Source organism: Psittacula echo (assembly GCF_963264785.1).
Source record: "Psittacula echo genome assembly, chromosome: 1".
In the NCBI taxonomy this organism is placed as follows: domain Eukaryota; kingdom Metazoa; phylum Chordata; class Aves; order Psittaciformes; family Psittacidae; genus Psittacula; species Psittacula echo.
This window is the reverse complement of record NC_137735.1, coordinates 158,251,634-158,264,717: the sequence shown is the minus strand read 5'-3', so window position 1 is coordinate 158,264,717 and position 13,084 is coordinate 158,251,634. Positions and strand designations below refer to the sequence as shown.

The 13,084-nt window shown below is 37.4% G+C and overlaps 1 protein-coding gene across 1 annotated transcript; it reads left to right on the top strand.

Annotated features, from left to right (window-relative positions):
* Positions 1 to 519: 519 nt before the first annotated feature.
* On the top strand, positions 520 to 1,632 carry GPR85 (G protein-coupled receptor 85; the record flags this gene model as incomplete). Its single annotated transcript, XM_080638972.1, has 1 exon — positions 520 to 1,632. The coding sequence occupies one exon, from the start codon at positions 520 to 522 to the stop codon at positions 1,630 to 1,632; it is 1,113 nt and encodes a 370-aa protein (XP_080495098.1).
* Positions 1,633 to 13,084: the final 11,452 nt, after the last annotated feature.

The window sequence follows — 13,084 nt, the reverse complement described above, 5'->3', positions numbered from 1 at the left end:
GTCAGTGATTAACTCTTGAGCTTGCAAACTGGGAGTCTTTTGATTCATAAAATCTCTGAGGCTTTAACTGCAAAATTATATATGCTACCAAATATAAGGGGCACCAGTCAGTTCTGAAACTGTAACAAGCCAAATCTGTGAAATGCCAGTAATCGATCATGCTAAACAGTAAGTATATATATGTCTATATATATATATATATAAAAGCCTCATGGTTTTTAAAAACAAACAATAGTACTCAAATTTACAACTTCATTTGGTTCTCCATAAATTAACATCTTTGTTAGCACTTTCTGACATCATTTCTTGTTAACTTAAGAACTGATAGCTCGATTTTTTTTCAGATATTTTGATGGCATGACAAATCAGAAAGAAGAGGATGTACTGTATGACTAGACACAAGATCAGTTCTGTTTGTGGATTACATTTTCAGTAAGATGTATGGATCTATTTTTTCCTTGTTCTTAAATATAGATCATGAGACTTGACTGAGGCAATATACATATCATCCATCCATCTATGGCGAACTACAGCCATGCAGCTGACAACATTTTACAAAATCTCTCTCCTTTAACAGCTTTTCTGAAACTGACTTCACTGGGTTTCATAATAGGAGTCAGTGTGGTGGGTAACCTTCTGATCTCCATTTTGCTAGTCAAAGATAAGACCTTGCATAGAGCTCCTTACTACTTCCTGTTGGATCTTTGCTGCTCAGATATCCTCAGATCTGCAATTTGTTTCCCATTTGTTTTCACCTCTGTAAAAAATGGCTCTACTTGGACGTACGGGACTCTTACTTGCAAAGTGATTGCCTTTTTGGGGGTTTTGTCCTGCTTTCACACTGCTTTCATGTTATTCTGCATAAGCGTCACCAGATACTTAGCTATTGCCCACCACCGTTTTTATACAAAAAGACTGACCTTCTGGACCTGTTTGGCCGTTATCTGTATGGTGTGGACCCTCTCTGTAGCCATGGCTTTCCCCCCAGTTTTAGATGTGGGCACCTACTCGTTCATTAGGGAGGAAGACCAATGCACTTTCCAGCATCGTTCCTTCAGGGCTAATGATTCCTTGGGATTTATGCTTCTTCTTGCCCTTATCCTCCTAGCCACACAGCTTGTCTACCTCAAGCTGATATTTTTTGTTCACGATCGCAGGAAAATGAAGCCAGTCCAATTTGTTGCAGCAGTGAGCCAGAACTGGACTTTTCATGGTCCTGGAGCGAGTGGTCAAGCAGCTGCTAATTGGCTGGCTGGATTTGGAAGGGGTCCCACACCTCCAACCTTGCTGGGAATCAGGCAAAACGCGAACACCACAGGCAGGAGAAGGCTACTGGTTTTAGATGAGTTCAAAATGGAGAAGAGAATCAGCAGAATGTTCTACATCATGACATTCCTCTTTCTGACCTTGTGGGGTCCCTATTTGGTAGCCTGTTACTGGAGAGTTTTTGCAAGAGGGCCTGTAGTACCGGGGGGATTTCTAACGGCCGCTGTCTGGATGAGTTTTGCCCAAGCTGGAATCAATCCTTTTGTCTGCATTTTCTCCAACAGGGAGCTGAGGCGCTGTTTCAGCACAACCCTTCTTTACTGCAGAAAATCCAGGTTACCAAGGGAACCTTACTGTGTTATATGAGGGAGCATCTGTAAATCTTTAGCCTTGTGAAACACTACCATTCTCTGCTAAGCAATTGTGGCCTGTAGCCATGTCTTGAGGAGAAAATCAAGAATGGGATGTCAGCAGTTGTAAGGATTTGGGCAACATTCTGCAGTCTTTGCAATAGCTCACCTCTAATCCTATTTTAAACCTAAACATGTTCCTGCTGACCACTGCTGAAGGTTTGTAATTAAGAACAAAGGACCGAACTACTGCCCTGAATTCCTTTATGTGGTTAAAATCTAGATTATGAAAGTAGCAGGTGCTAAGTATCAGTGCTAAATGCTGTGTATATCACTACATAAAATAAGACCATCAAAAAGATTAGCATTGGACATCTTAATAAATTAAGTTGATATGAGGTTAATGTGTTGATAAAACTAATTTTAGACATCTGAAGACCTTTAAAACATTTCATACAATTATTGTTTTGCAAAGACTGAAAACTGGGGACTCAAGTACTGTAACTGATTAAAGATGTGCCATGCGTTATTGGATTATCACACTTACAAATCTGTTTGCCTTGTGAGTAAGTTTTGGGGAGCATTCCAAAGCAGTATTTTTGGTCAGATTTAGGCTTTTTTTTTTTGTTTTGTTTTGTTTTTTTTTTCCCCCAGAATATATTACTCTTTCTAAATGCCATTTTCCCTAACAGTGAAATTACTAACATCTAACTGTATTCTGTGTTTTTTGCTGATTTGGTATAAAGTTTAGTAGACTCTTATTTATATTTTTTAAAAAGCTAGATATCAGTCTGTTAGGCAACGTTAATGACAATATCCAGTCATAATTGAACAGTTATAATTATACAGAATAAACACATGTTGCCTTAAAGGGTTATCTAGTATCTTCCATTTTGTTTAGCATTGAAGCAAATAAGCAAGGAAAACTGAATCAATAACTCTGGTCAGTCATTTGGGAGTGCATGAAAGATCACTTAGTCCTCTTTTTTCCTTTTTACTCCAGTGGTTCCCAAAATCAGTATGCACATCACTGGGATTATATGATTTTTTTCTAGGTGTGCCGCCCTTTCTAGTTTGTTCTGAGAAACACAGGCAGTTGATGTATGTTTATATTTTAAGACAGCTGTCATGGGGAGACCGCAGCCTTAGTATGATATCTTGCACAATTTGTGAAGCATTTATTCTACTGAAGGCACAGTCTTGTTTATATTTTCTGCACATTTTGATGTATTGGTTGTTTTAAATTATTTAAGTTTTAACTTGTGAAAGCATATAATATGATTTCTTAGTATTTTAGAAAAACATTAGAGTCTGTGAGTCTTTCCTTCTTTAAGATACAGATGTGTGGATTTCAATATAAAGTTGCATTTGCCAAAATTTACCTGTGTAGCTTGTTAATTTTCTTGGAATAAAATTTTACATTTTTCCAGTTATACAATTAACCTTTTTTATTTTGTCTAGTGAGGTAGCATGAAGTACTGAGAATGTAGCCATTATGAATTATTATCCTTTGCAGTCACTGTATTCCCAAACTGTAAATGCATGAATGATGGGGACCACAGGATTGATAAATGATATTATCTACAGTAGCACTATTGTGTAGTTTATCATAATTACCCATTTATCTGTTCTAATATGTCAGCTATATTTAAAGTTACAACACAGTATTTGACATTAACTTCACAGTTTAATTTTGGAAAATGTGTATATTTGAAGCACAACATCATGAGTTGGTCAATCACAAAGAACATGGATTTTTCTTAATTTTTGGAGAGACAAGACTAGAGGTCTTAATTCAGTATTGGTACATCTTGTCCTTTGTTGTGTTTTTATGACCAGCAAGTTAATATAGACATACACAAGCAGCAGTCAATAATGGAAACGCTTAAATTTGTATGATAACATTATACAACGTATGCAACAATTCAGAGAGTTGTGTCTATATATGATCAGACAACTTGATCAAAGATTTGGTGAGCAATCTGTTTGACCTCACTTACACTTTTATACTGAGGTTGATTGGTTGAGAGGCATGGCTATATATACTGTGTTGAAACAGAAAAATTGCTAAAATAATGAGTCCTCGTCAATACAAGAATGTTTCAGAACATAATTTGAAATGGGACCAATAAACTTCTACCAAAAGGACTTTTTTATTACACTGAAAAAGGCTTTGAAATTAAGGTAGTTAAGTAATTGTCAAAGATAGCAAGAGTGAATAAAACCTGGATCGTATGTGGAGAAAAAATCTGAAAGTTATCCCACTTAAGTTTATTAAAAGGTTGATTGGCAATAACTTCAGTCTAATTTCTATAAAATAGTAACCTTTACAAGGAACATTGATATTACATATTGTAATAAAGAAGTACATATAAATAAAGTTGTAAATAGTGTTATAGTTGTAGAAGTAGTCGGTTTTGAAGGTTAGCCAGAAAATTTTCAACCATGAAATTTCAAAAGCTGCAAATCTGGGGCCTGACCTAACTCCTAATAAAGTCAGTTGGTGTTTTCCCATTAACTTCATTTGGAGCAGAAGCAGGCCCTAACATTTCTATAGTACTATGCTTCTGAAATACTAAGAAGGCTGTAATTACTATGCAGTGGGAAAAGAAAAAATAAAAACAATTCAAAATTATTTCCCTGGAAGTTTTGCAAGCAGTAACTGATGTAAATTAAAATAATAAACAGTAAACAAGTCTGAAAGCAAATATTTTGCTAAATGTTTTTCTTTTGATATGAATATAATTTCTTCGGCTAGCTGCGAAATGCGCAACTGTATTACTACATGGCAGAGGAGAAGTACTTTTTTTAAGCAAATTTTTATAATTGTTCCAGTAAGCAGTCAGCAAACAACTGAAGTATTTCCTTTTATTTTCTCTGTTGTTAAAAGAACAAGAGGATGTTCAGGGAAATTAAAATGCAACATATGAAGTAATATTTTATGCGAAGTTATTACTCAGTGGAACTCACTGGCACAGGATGTCAAGTAGTTTAGAGAGATTCCTACAAGAATTGTATGTATACATGAATTAAAGCAGCTTGCAGGTTTTGGCATTTTGATCCCAGTCAGCATATCAGACCTAATATATTAAGCTATAAATTCAAAGGAGCAAGAAGGTTTATTCCAATTCAGTACACTGTTGTCTCACAGTATGAAAAGTCTTTTGCTTTCATTTTGATACAGGAGTAAGCTATTGCCAAAGTTAAATACAGGGCTGGTAGGTTACTCTTTTCTTTTAGAACAGCGAAGAATGTCATACTATTTTGTATCTGTATGCTCATGGGTAATGTGAAGTTAGTAGCTTTAATTTTCCTGGTGACATAAAAAAAGGGTGAGAACAGATTCTGTGGAGAAAAGGCTGTCTGTCCCTGTTGCTTTCCTGCCCTCTGTTGCCCCACTGGCCCTTTGACAGCCTCTCTGTCAATCCTTCTTCAAAATTAAATGTTTCATATAGTGAGTCTTATCTTTCTCCTGCTCCTTACAAAGTGCCTCAGCCATCCCTCCTCCTCAGCAGATAAGCTCCTGCAGCAGCTTCCCAAGGTTTGTTAGTGTCTGCATTCCCTTCCTGAAGACAGAGAGAGACCGCCAGTTCCAGCTGCCTCAGTAGTTCATGGAGTCATCATTCCATGACACACTGGGTGTCGCTGTCTTTTGGCTTTGCTATGAAGCAGGTGTTGTTTATGTTCTGCAGATTAAAATGAGAATGAGAAATGAGGGGAAGGGGGCAACAGGAAACAACTTCCCCTCTCCTAACTCCTCATGAAGAAACCTCTATTATTGTTGCATTGCCTAGGAGCAAATGATTTTTTTAAAGTATATTCGGTGCTAATGACCCTCTAAATTAATAAAATGTACAGCTAGCCAATTAATACAAGGGTTTTGGTACAGCTACAAAATCTAATTACAAAATAGCATTCCATCAGTCTCTAGTCTTTGGGGGCAGATGAGTCCACTGAATCTATCTCCTTTTAAGTGCATTGAGTTTGTTCCCTTCTATTGTCTTTGCTTTGCCTTTCAAGCAGGTGAACATTTTACTTATATTAATAGAAGTCCAGTATTGCAGCAAGCTGCTATTACTCATGGGTTTAAAAAAATAATATAAAGGGGAACTCTGATGCTTTTTAAGGTGAATTAGGTATTTTGACAAGCAATTGGTTTTTAGCAAATGTCAAATAAAACTGTGGGTTGCTGGGCTCTTTCATGGTTGCACAGTCAACTCTTAGTTATTGAAAATAGAAATGGAGTAGCCTAACCCACATAAAGCTATAACACAGGTAATACAAAGCGTATGCACATTAGGTAAGGACTTCCTGTGTTTGTTACATTTATTGAGGAGTAAAGTTAAGCTGAAGTAAAAAGTGAGTTCAGAATTCAAAGAAAAATGGTGGGTGTTTTTCCTTTTTTTCTTTTTTGTTTTAGCATAGCACTGCTAATCTGCAACCTGGGTTACACACCCACAGACTACCAAGAGTTGACTGTACAATTCTGCATACCACAGACAACTTCCTTCTGGTTTATATTCATTGAGAGCTGTGTAAATGTACATTGCTAATCTGATTGACTTTTCAGAGAAAAGAGAAGGCTCAGTCTGAGGTACTGTTTGTCAAAACTAAAATTCAGTATGTTCTCTGCTTGTGTTTACTGAAGTGATTCTGAGTGTGAAGAAACCAGTGATACAAATCAGTAATGATCATAAGCATTCTCTGGCCATGACCGTTAACAACAGGAGATGACATTTTGCAATGCGTATGCCAGCAACAAATCAAAGAGTTTGATATAACACACCATGACTTTCCCTGAGTGGCCTGAAAATAGCTCATGCTTTATATTTAGGAAAAAAAAAAAAAGAAAAGATAAAGCTGCCCATTTAAGTGGATAAAGTCTTTTAACTAGCCAGTGTGGAAAAACAGGGGTGAATTTTAAACTTGGCTCATTATAAAGAGTGAAGTGGTTTTGTGGTGTTCTTAGTTGGGCTGAACTGTGTAATGACATAAGTATACGATGATCAAAGGAGTGCCACAGTAAATAAGTTAGATTTTTTTATAGTCTAAAGGGGAAATAAATAACAACAATCATCAGCCATTTGAAATAAAATAATTGCAGATGTCCATATGTTTCATAAAATTTAGATAACAAAACAGTTATTGACATTTTCAGCACTTAGTGATTTTAGGTACTTGATGCTTTTAAAGAACAATGCCTTTAGACAGTGAGTTGGCTGATGCAGCCCAGTGAGAGACTTACTCTTCGCATCACTGGTTTTGTACTATGCTTTGTATTTAATAAGCACAAGAAAGGTACAACCAGAATTCAACTGATACAATCTTCAACAAACTCTGCATCAGCTACAACAAAACTTCTCCAAATATTTGGCAAGTTACTGTCTCCAGAGATTATTCATAATTATCCCTGTGCTAATTCATGAAAAGTCTACTTCACATTTATTAAAGAGCCATCCAGTTAAAGATGCATATTTTTTTTCATCCTTTCATTGGCTGGCTAAGACAAGTTCTGCTGTAATGTGGAGTTAAAAATCACAATATCAAATAATTCATTTGAATTTCAGTTATTACACTACCTATATGTGGCGTTGTTGTAGCCACATTTTAAATAACCTCACAAAGTTTATGTCTGAAGAATGCAAATGATTTATGATGAAAAAATCCCCCCAAACAATCACGTGCTTCCAGTTCATTCTTTCTCTTATTTCCACTGAATGTTACAGTTTCAATTTAGGAATGTAAAGGCAAGCTCTGAAATACAAGTGTGTTGGATAGGAGAGAAAAAATACCAGAAATAGATCTGTTAAGGTTACCTTTGCAATATATGTATCGTATTTGGTACATAGCGTATATGTAGTGCATTTTATCCATAGTTATAATCTGTCAGTTTGCCTACTTTTTCCCAGTACGTATATGTTGTATAGATACAATTTTTGGGCCACCATTAACTGCAGGATTTCCTGAGCCCTTTTATTTTCATTCTGTAACCATTAAGCTCAGGCATGCTAACATCCTCATGCAAATTGAAGAAATTGCTAAAAATATGAAGTTTTGCACTATCTCAGCAGATCAGGTCCTTCACATAGTTTAAGAGGGCGGCACAGATATTTTATGACTATTCTGGGCAGCAGGTTGAAGGATACAATAAACTTTTCACCCCTGTTTATGAGCCAGTTAAAAAACTGCTGTTATCCCATAATGAAGCCACCTCCTATCACAGCCCATCACAGCCCTGTGACCCTCTTCATGTTGAGTTTAAGTTGAACTTTGGTTCTGCATACTCTGAGTGCTAGGTGAGTGAAATTCAGCAGTGAGCAAAGATAAGGAATGCCTAGACAACATTCATAGGCTACAGACAGGTGATACGTGCTTGTCTTCTCAAAACAGAACAGAAGCAGCAGAGGCCCAAAGGTAAATGGTTTTTTTGTGACCTGGTTGATATTTCATGCCTTGTTGGCCCCTCAGAAGTGGCTGAGAAGATCTATTCTATTCTTAATTCGGGGTTTTTGTGGAAAATGCATGCCATCTCAGCTACTCCATTCCATCCCACCAATTAACAGTTGAGCATTTGATTTTATGCTCAATCAAGTTTGTATACTCTTTAAAATACATATTTAATAGTAAAATGTATTTGTAGCTTTGAACTGATTATGGACAGGTATATCAGCGTATGTGCTTCCTCATTTCCATAAGCATTTCCTGTGTAACAGACACACAAATCCTGTTTTTTAAGTTAAAACACTCTACAATTACGTGTTTCCTGAATTCTCTGTGAAGGCCTTTAAACTTTGGAAAATCCTCCTGTTTGTTGATCCAAAATACTAAATGCAGTTTCTTAGGGCACACCACAGGGAACATTTTATTTCTCTGACTGCAGAACTGTTTGGACATCAGAGACTGAAAATATATATTTAGGTCCTGTATAATAATTTATTGTAATGACTGGGCAATAGAATCGATAGTGGTGGGACTGCTAGAATAGGATATTTCAGTAACTGCAACTTTTAAATTACATAGTAAGACATCTAGCACAAAGCAGAAATGCTCCTTTTGTAAGATGATTATGTACATAGAAAGTAAACACACACACAAATGAGTACAGTTCTATAGGATTTTGATTAACATATTCAGTCATAGCTCCAGCAAGATGGGCACAAAGCAAAAAAGAAAAAGCAGCGTACCATTTGATATGTAATCCATGTAACTGGCTCAGTTCCTACAATTCCTACTCAAGCAGAATTTTCCCCCTCTTTTGTGGAAAATTGTCTCAATAAAGACTACAAGATCTTTATAATTTACGTAAGTGTTTATGTTTCTTACTTGACCAGTTCTCAGTGAGAGCACAGCATAGCAGGACTTGTAATCTCTGTCATAGCTTGTGGGCAAAAGCAATCTTCTGATTGGTTTAAAGAGGGAAATATATGTATATACACACACATATAGAGATCGACTTCTTAGACTCCCCAAAATAGTGTAGTGTAGTCGAAACCAAACAGGGACAGCTCAAGCCCTTTTCAGGGCACAAAATATCACGCTAGAATACAGTGAGTATAAAATCTTGATGCAAGGAAGGAGAGGGACATTTAGTAATAGCTTGCTATGCTATGTAGTTGTAAATAATGTTTTTGGACTCATTTGTAAACCTTATAAGCTCCTAAGTGGTGCTAAGGGCATCTGCAGTAAGGTGGGGTGTACTGCTGCAGCTGAGTCCTTATCCCCACTTCTTTACATAGGGGGGGCTGGAAGCAGTACACATTTTAGGCTGGCTGCTGCACCAAACACCTTGTGTAGCAGTAATACTCACTAAACTCAGCAGCCTTGGGATTTCCTCCAGATGGGTTATTTGGTCACAGTCATATTTTTGAAGCTTGTTTTTCTTTCAGTGTTTTCTGTGAGTAGTTTCTGTTCTGTGGAAAAGAAATGCATGTAAAGGGAGTGAATGAGTTGAGCAAATCCTTATCAACCCAGTCTTGGTGTGAGGAATTTCATCAGGGTGTAAATAGGTGTGGAAGCCCCTCACAATTATTCCACATCTCAGACACCCTGTTACTTCAGTGTAGCTAGCATTTACACATACAAGGGCCTCAAATGGTCTGCCCCAGTCAGTATTCAGTCTCTCTTTCTAATGTTCATCTCCAGAAAAACACACACCATTTTTTGTGGAGACTTGTCTAGATAGATGACCATCCTCTAAGAGGTACATCGTCACAGAAGCTGAGATTTGTTGTTTCCTTTGGTATTGCAGAAAACATTTCCGTTTTGTACCTTTTGTATTAAAATTTCATGCTAAACTTGCTTTTTAGCATGCTAACTTAAATGTGGTATCACAGAAAAGCCCATTACCCCTCCCAGTCAGGAAAACCACCAGTCTAACTGGTAAACACAATGTTGATCGGAATATTTTGATCCTTTGACATCATTTAAATGCTAATGCAATAACAATTATTGCAATATTTGATTGTATGAACCCCTGAAGGGGTTAATTTCCTGCTTTGACATTTTTCTTATGCAAATATCCTCATCCCATTTCATGCAAGACAGGTTTGGCAAATGTGGCTGCTTTGAGTGGTATTGACATCTAAGTTATGCCATCTAAGGACAAGTGCTGGCTGCTAAATAATTTATTCATTTAAATTTCAGAGGAGACTGTGTGAAACTAGCTACCATAAAAAAAAATGAGCAATGTATGTGATCCATTAAACATTGGCTTTGGTACCTGACTATTGTCAGATTTAGCATTCAAACTTAATACAGAATTAGAAACCAAGCTGTCAAGATAATTTCTAGTCACTGAATGTAACTATGAAATGGTATTGTTATATATATTCTACTTGACTGCTTCTTTGCAAATATTGAAAAAGTGTGTATGGTAAAACTCAGATAGAAAAACCTTGACCATACTGAAATAAGTAATAAAATGCCTGTTGCTTTCAGTGAAGGCAGGGTTCTATAAACCGTAAGTTCTAAAGACAATGGATACATGCCATGCAGTTGATGTATGCGTTGCACTTGTATGCCCAGCATATCTAAGAAATGAGTTTTTCAGGCCCACTTCTCATTCTTAAGCTTTTTTGTTCTGATTTCTTCATGACAAGGTCTTCATACTATGCTCTTACAGCAATGAAATCTAAACTCCTGCTGTAATTTGTATTTATATATAACCATGTTGCTTAATAGCTTCTTCGTAGACAATTACCCCTTTGTATTAGGTTCTGTGAAAAAGCAACTGCTGTCTAAAAGCAAACAATTAAAAGATAACACAAGATGGGTGCAGACAAGTGGGATTGCAAGGAATTGATGAGACAGTGCTGGTAAGCATGATGGGCAAGGAGATCCCAGCATAATCAGGCTTTGTGAGGGGGGGAGCTGGGAGAGAGGAAAGGGAAAAGGAAAGAGAGGGAGAGAGATATATATTTGAAAAATGAAGTTTTAAAAGAACTGAAAAATAACAGGGGGATGGATTGTCAGAAGGGAAGAGCAGCTTGGGAGAAAGTACAAAGTCTGTTTTCCTGAAAATCTAATTGTCAGTGGTAATTGTCAGTGATAGCCTGTCAACATGAGCGGATTGGAACCTCTTGATAAAGAAAGAAACGTGATAGGCCAAGACGAGAATGAAGTCGCATCAAAGCTGAGGGAGAAACATAGCTGCTGATTCACAGCATTAGGTGGAGAGAGGTCATTAGAGGTCAGACTGAAAGTAAGGTTCAATGAAAACAATTGGTGAAAGCCAAGGAGACTGACTCCAGGTAGTGACTGCAGTCAGGGAACTTAAAAAGAGCAGTAGAGATGGCGGAATAGCTGCCAGAATAAGTGGGATACAGGTTTGTCATTCCCTCACCCCTTTTTTTTCTTTTTTTCCCGTACTAAAGTAAGGAAGAGACTGCATAATGCCTGAATTGTATGGGAAGAGACAGAGGACAGAAGAAGGTGATGAAACCAGCAAAGGAGTGGCTGAGGGTCAGGACTAGCTATTGGTAAGGGTGGTGGGAGGTGAGGATAGCTGAAGGGAGGGCTGGCAGAAATACCAAATTTGGATGAATGTTCTTGGAGTAAAGTGATGAAATGTGCATCTGAGATTCCAGGAGGTGGAGGACTCTGGGAAAGATGGAAAGGATGATAATAACAAGAAAGGGTAATGACATCACTCAGGGAAAGGGAGGGACAAAGAAGTGATGAGCAGCCGTCTTGCAGGAGGATGGCAAAAGCCAACAGTGAGGTCACCCAGACAGGAACAGGTTGCTGTTGTCTGTTATAGGTGCTGCTTATCAATTACACTGTGTTAACCTTTGGCAAAAGGAAGCAGTGTCAAGTGATTCCAACATTAGTGAGTTCTGGGCAACTGTGGTCCCAGTGCTCTTGTAGTGTCTTGCAGCCTGTATTACATCTGAGTTCAGTAGAAGCTTGAAGAAAGACTGACTAGTATCCATTATTTACTGGTCTTTCCTTTGTAACATCTTAACAGGAGTTTCTGTTCTACATTCATGTTCTTTTTCTTGCCCTTTTTTGTAACGTTACTCTACTAAGAAAAACTACATGTTCTTCGTAAGTGACACTATGTATTTAGAGTATGTTGGCCCAGCAATTTTTATAACTTTCAGACTGAATGATAGCTTTTCAGAACAGTGAAAGTGCAGTTTCTGTGCAATTTGAGAGCACTGCAGTGTTTTATTGTCATTATCTCCCATAATGGTGGTATCTTGGTCTGGTGAAGTGACCATTAGGATGAAAGCCAGTAACGTCCAGGTTCTCATTGCAGCTTTGCCACTAACATCACCGCATGGGTGACCTTGGGTGATTCATATAGGACAACTTTTCAGCTATCCACTAATTTTAAGCAATTCAAGGACATTTTGGGTTCCCAGTTTAAGACACTACTGAATGTATTTATAAGGAAATGCAGCACCCATAATTATAGATTGTGTTAATGTGGTAGGTGTATAGGTGGTGAAGCCAATCAAGAATATTCTATTTAACTTGGTTAGCCAAGTCTTGGCCTTGTGTGGGAAATTTTATCTTCCACTTCTCAGACTTTTCCTTCCTGAGAAACAGAAAATATTTTGGGAAGAAAAGTTCTAATTCCTGACCACTGTTTAAGATTAGGGCAAACAGTATCTCGAGGTAGTCTTCCAAAAATAAGGTAACCAGATCAATAGTCAGCTTGAAAATGGAGGTTGGAAACTTTTCTGCGTTGTTTGCCAGTTGAATGAAATGGCTAATAATATAACTTACTTGAAGTATGAGAGGCTTAATTATGTAATGTTTCTAGATTGCTGAAACTCGTTATAAATCAGGATTTACCCCCTGTAATTGACAGGGCCATGGTAAGATGCCGAGAGCCGCCCTAGGCAAGCAAATAATTGTTAAGAGTTTTTTCAGTTAAAGGTTGATGAGACAGTGTGGTGGTCAGCTTCATTGCTGATCGTAGACTTTGCTGACTGCAGCCCCAAAGTTTGGAGACAACTATG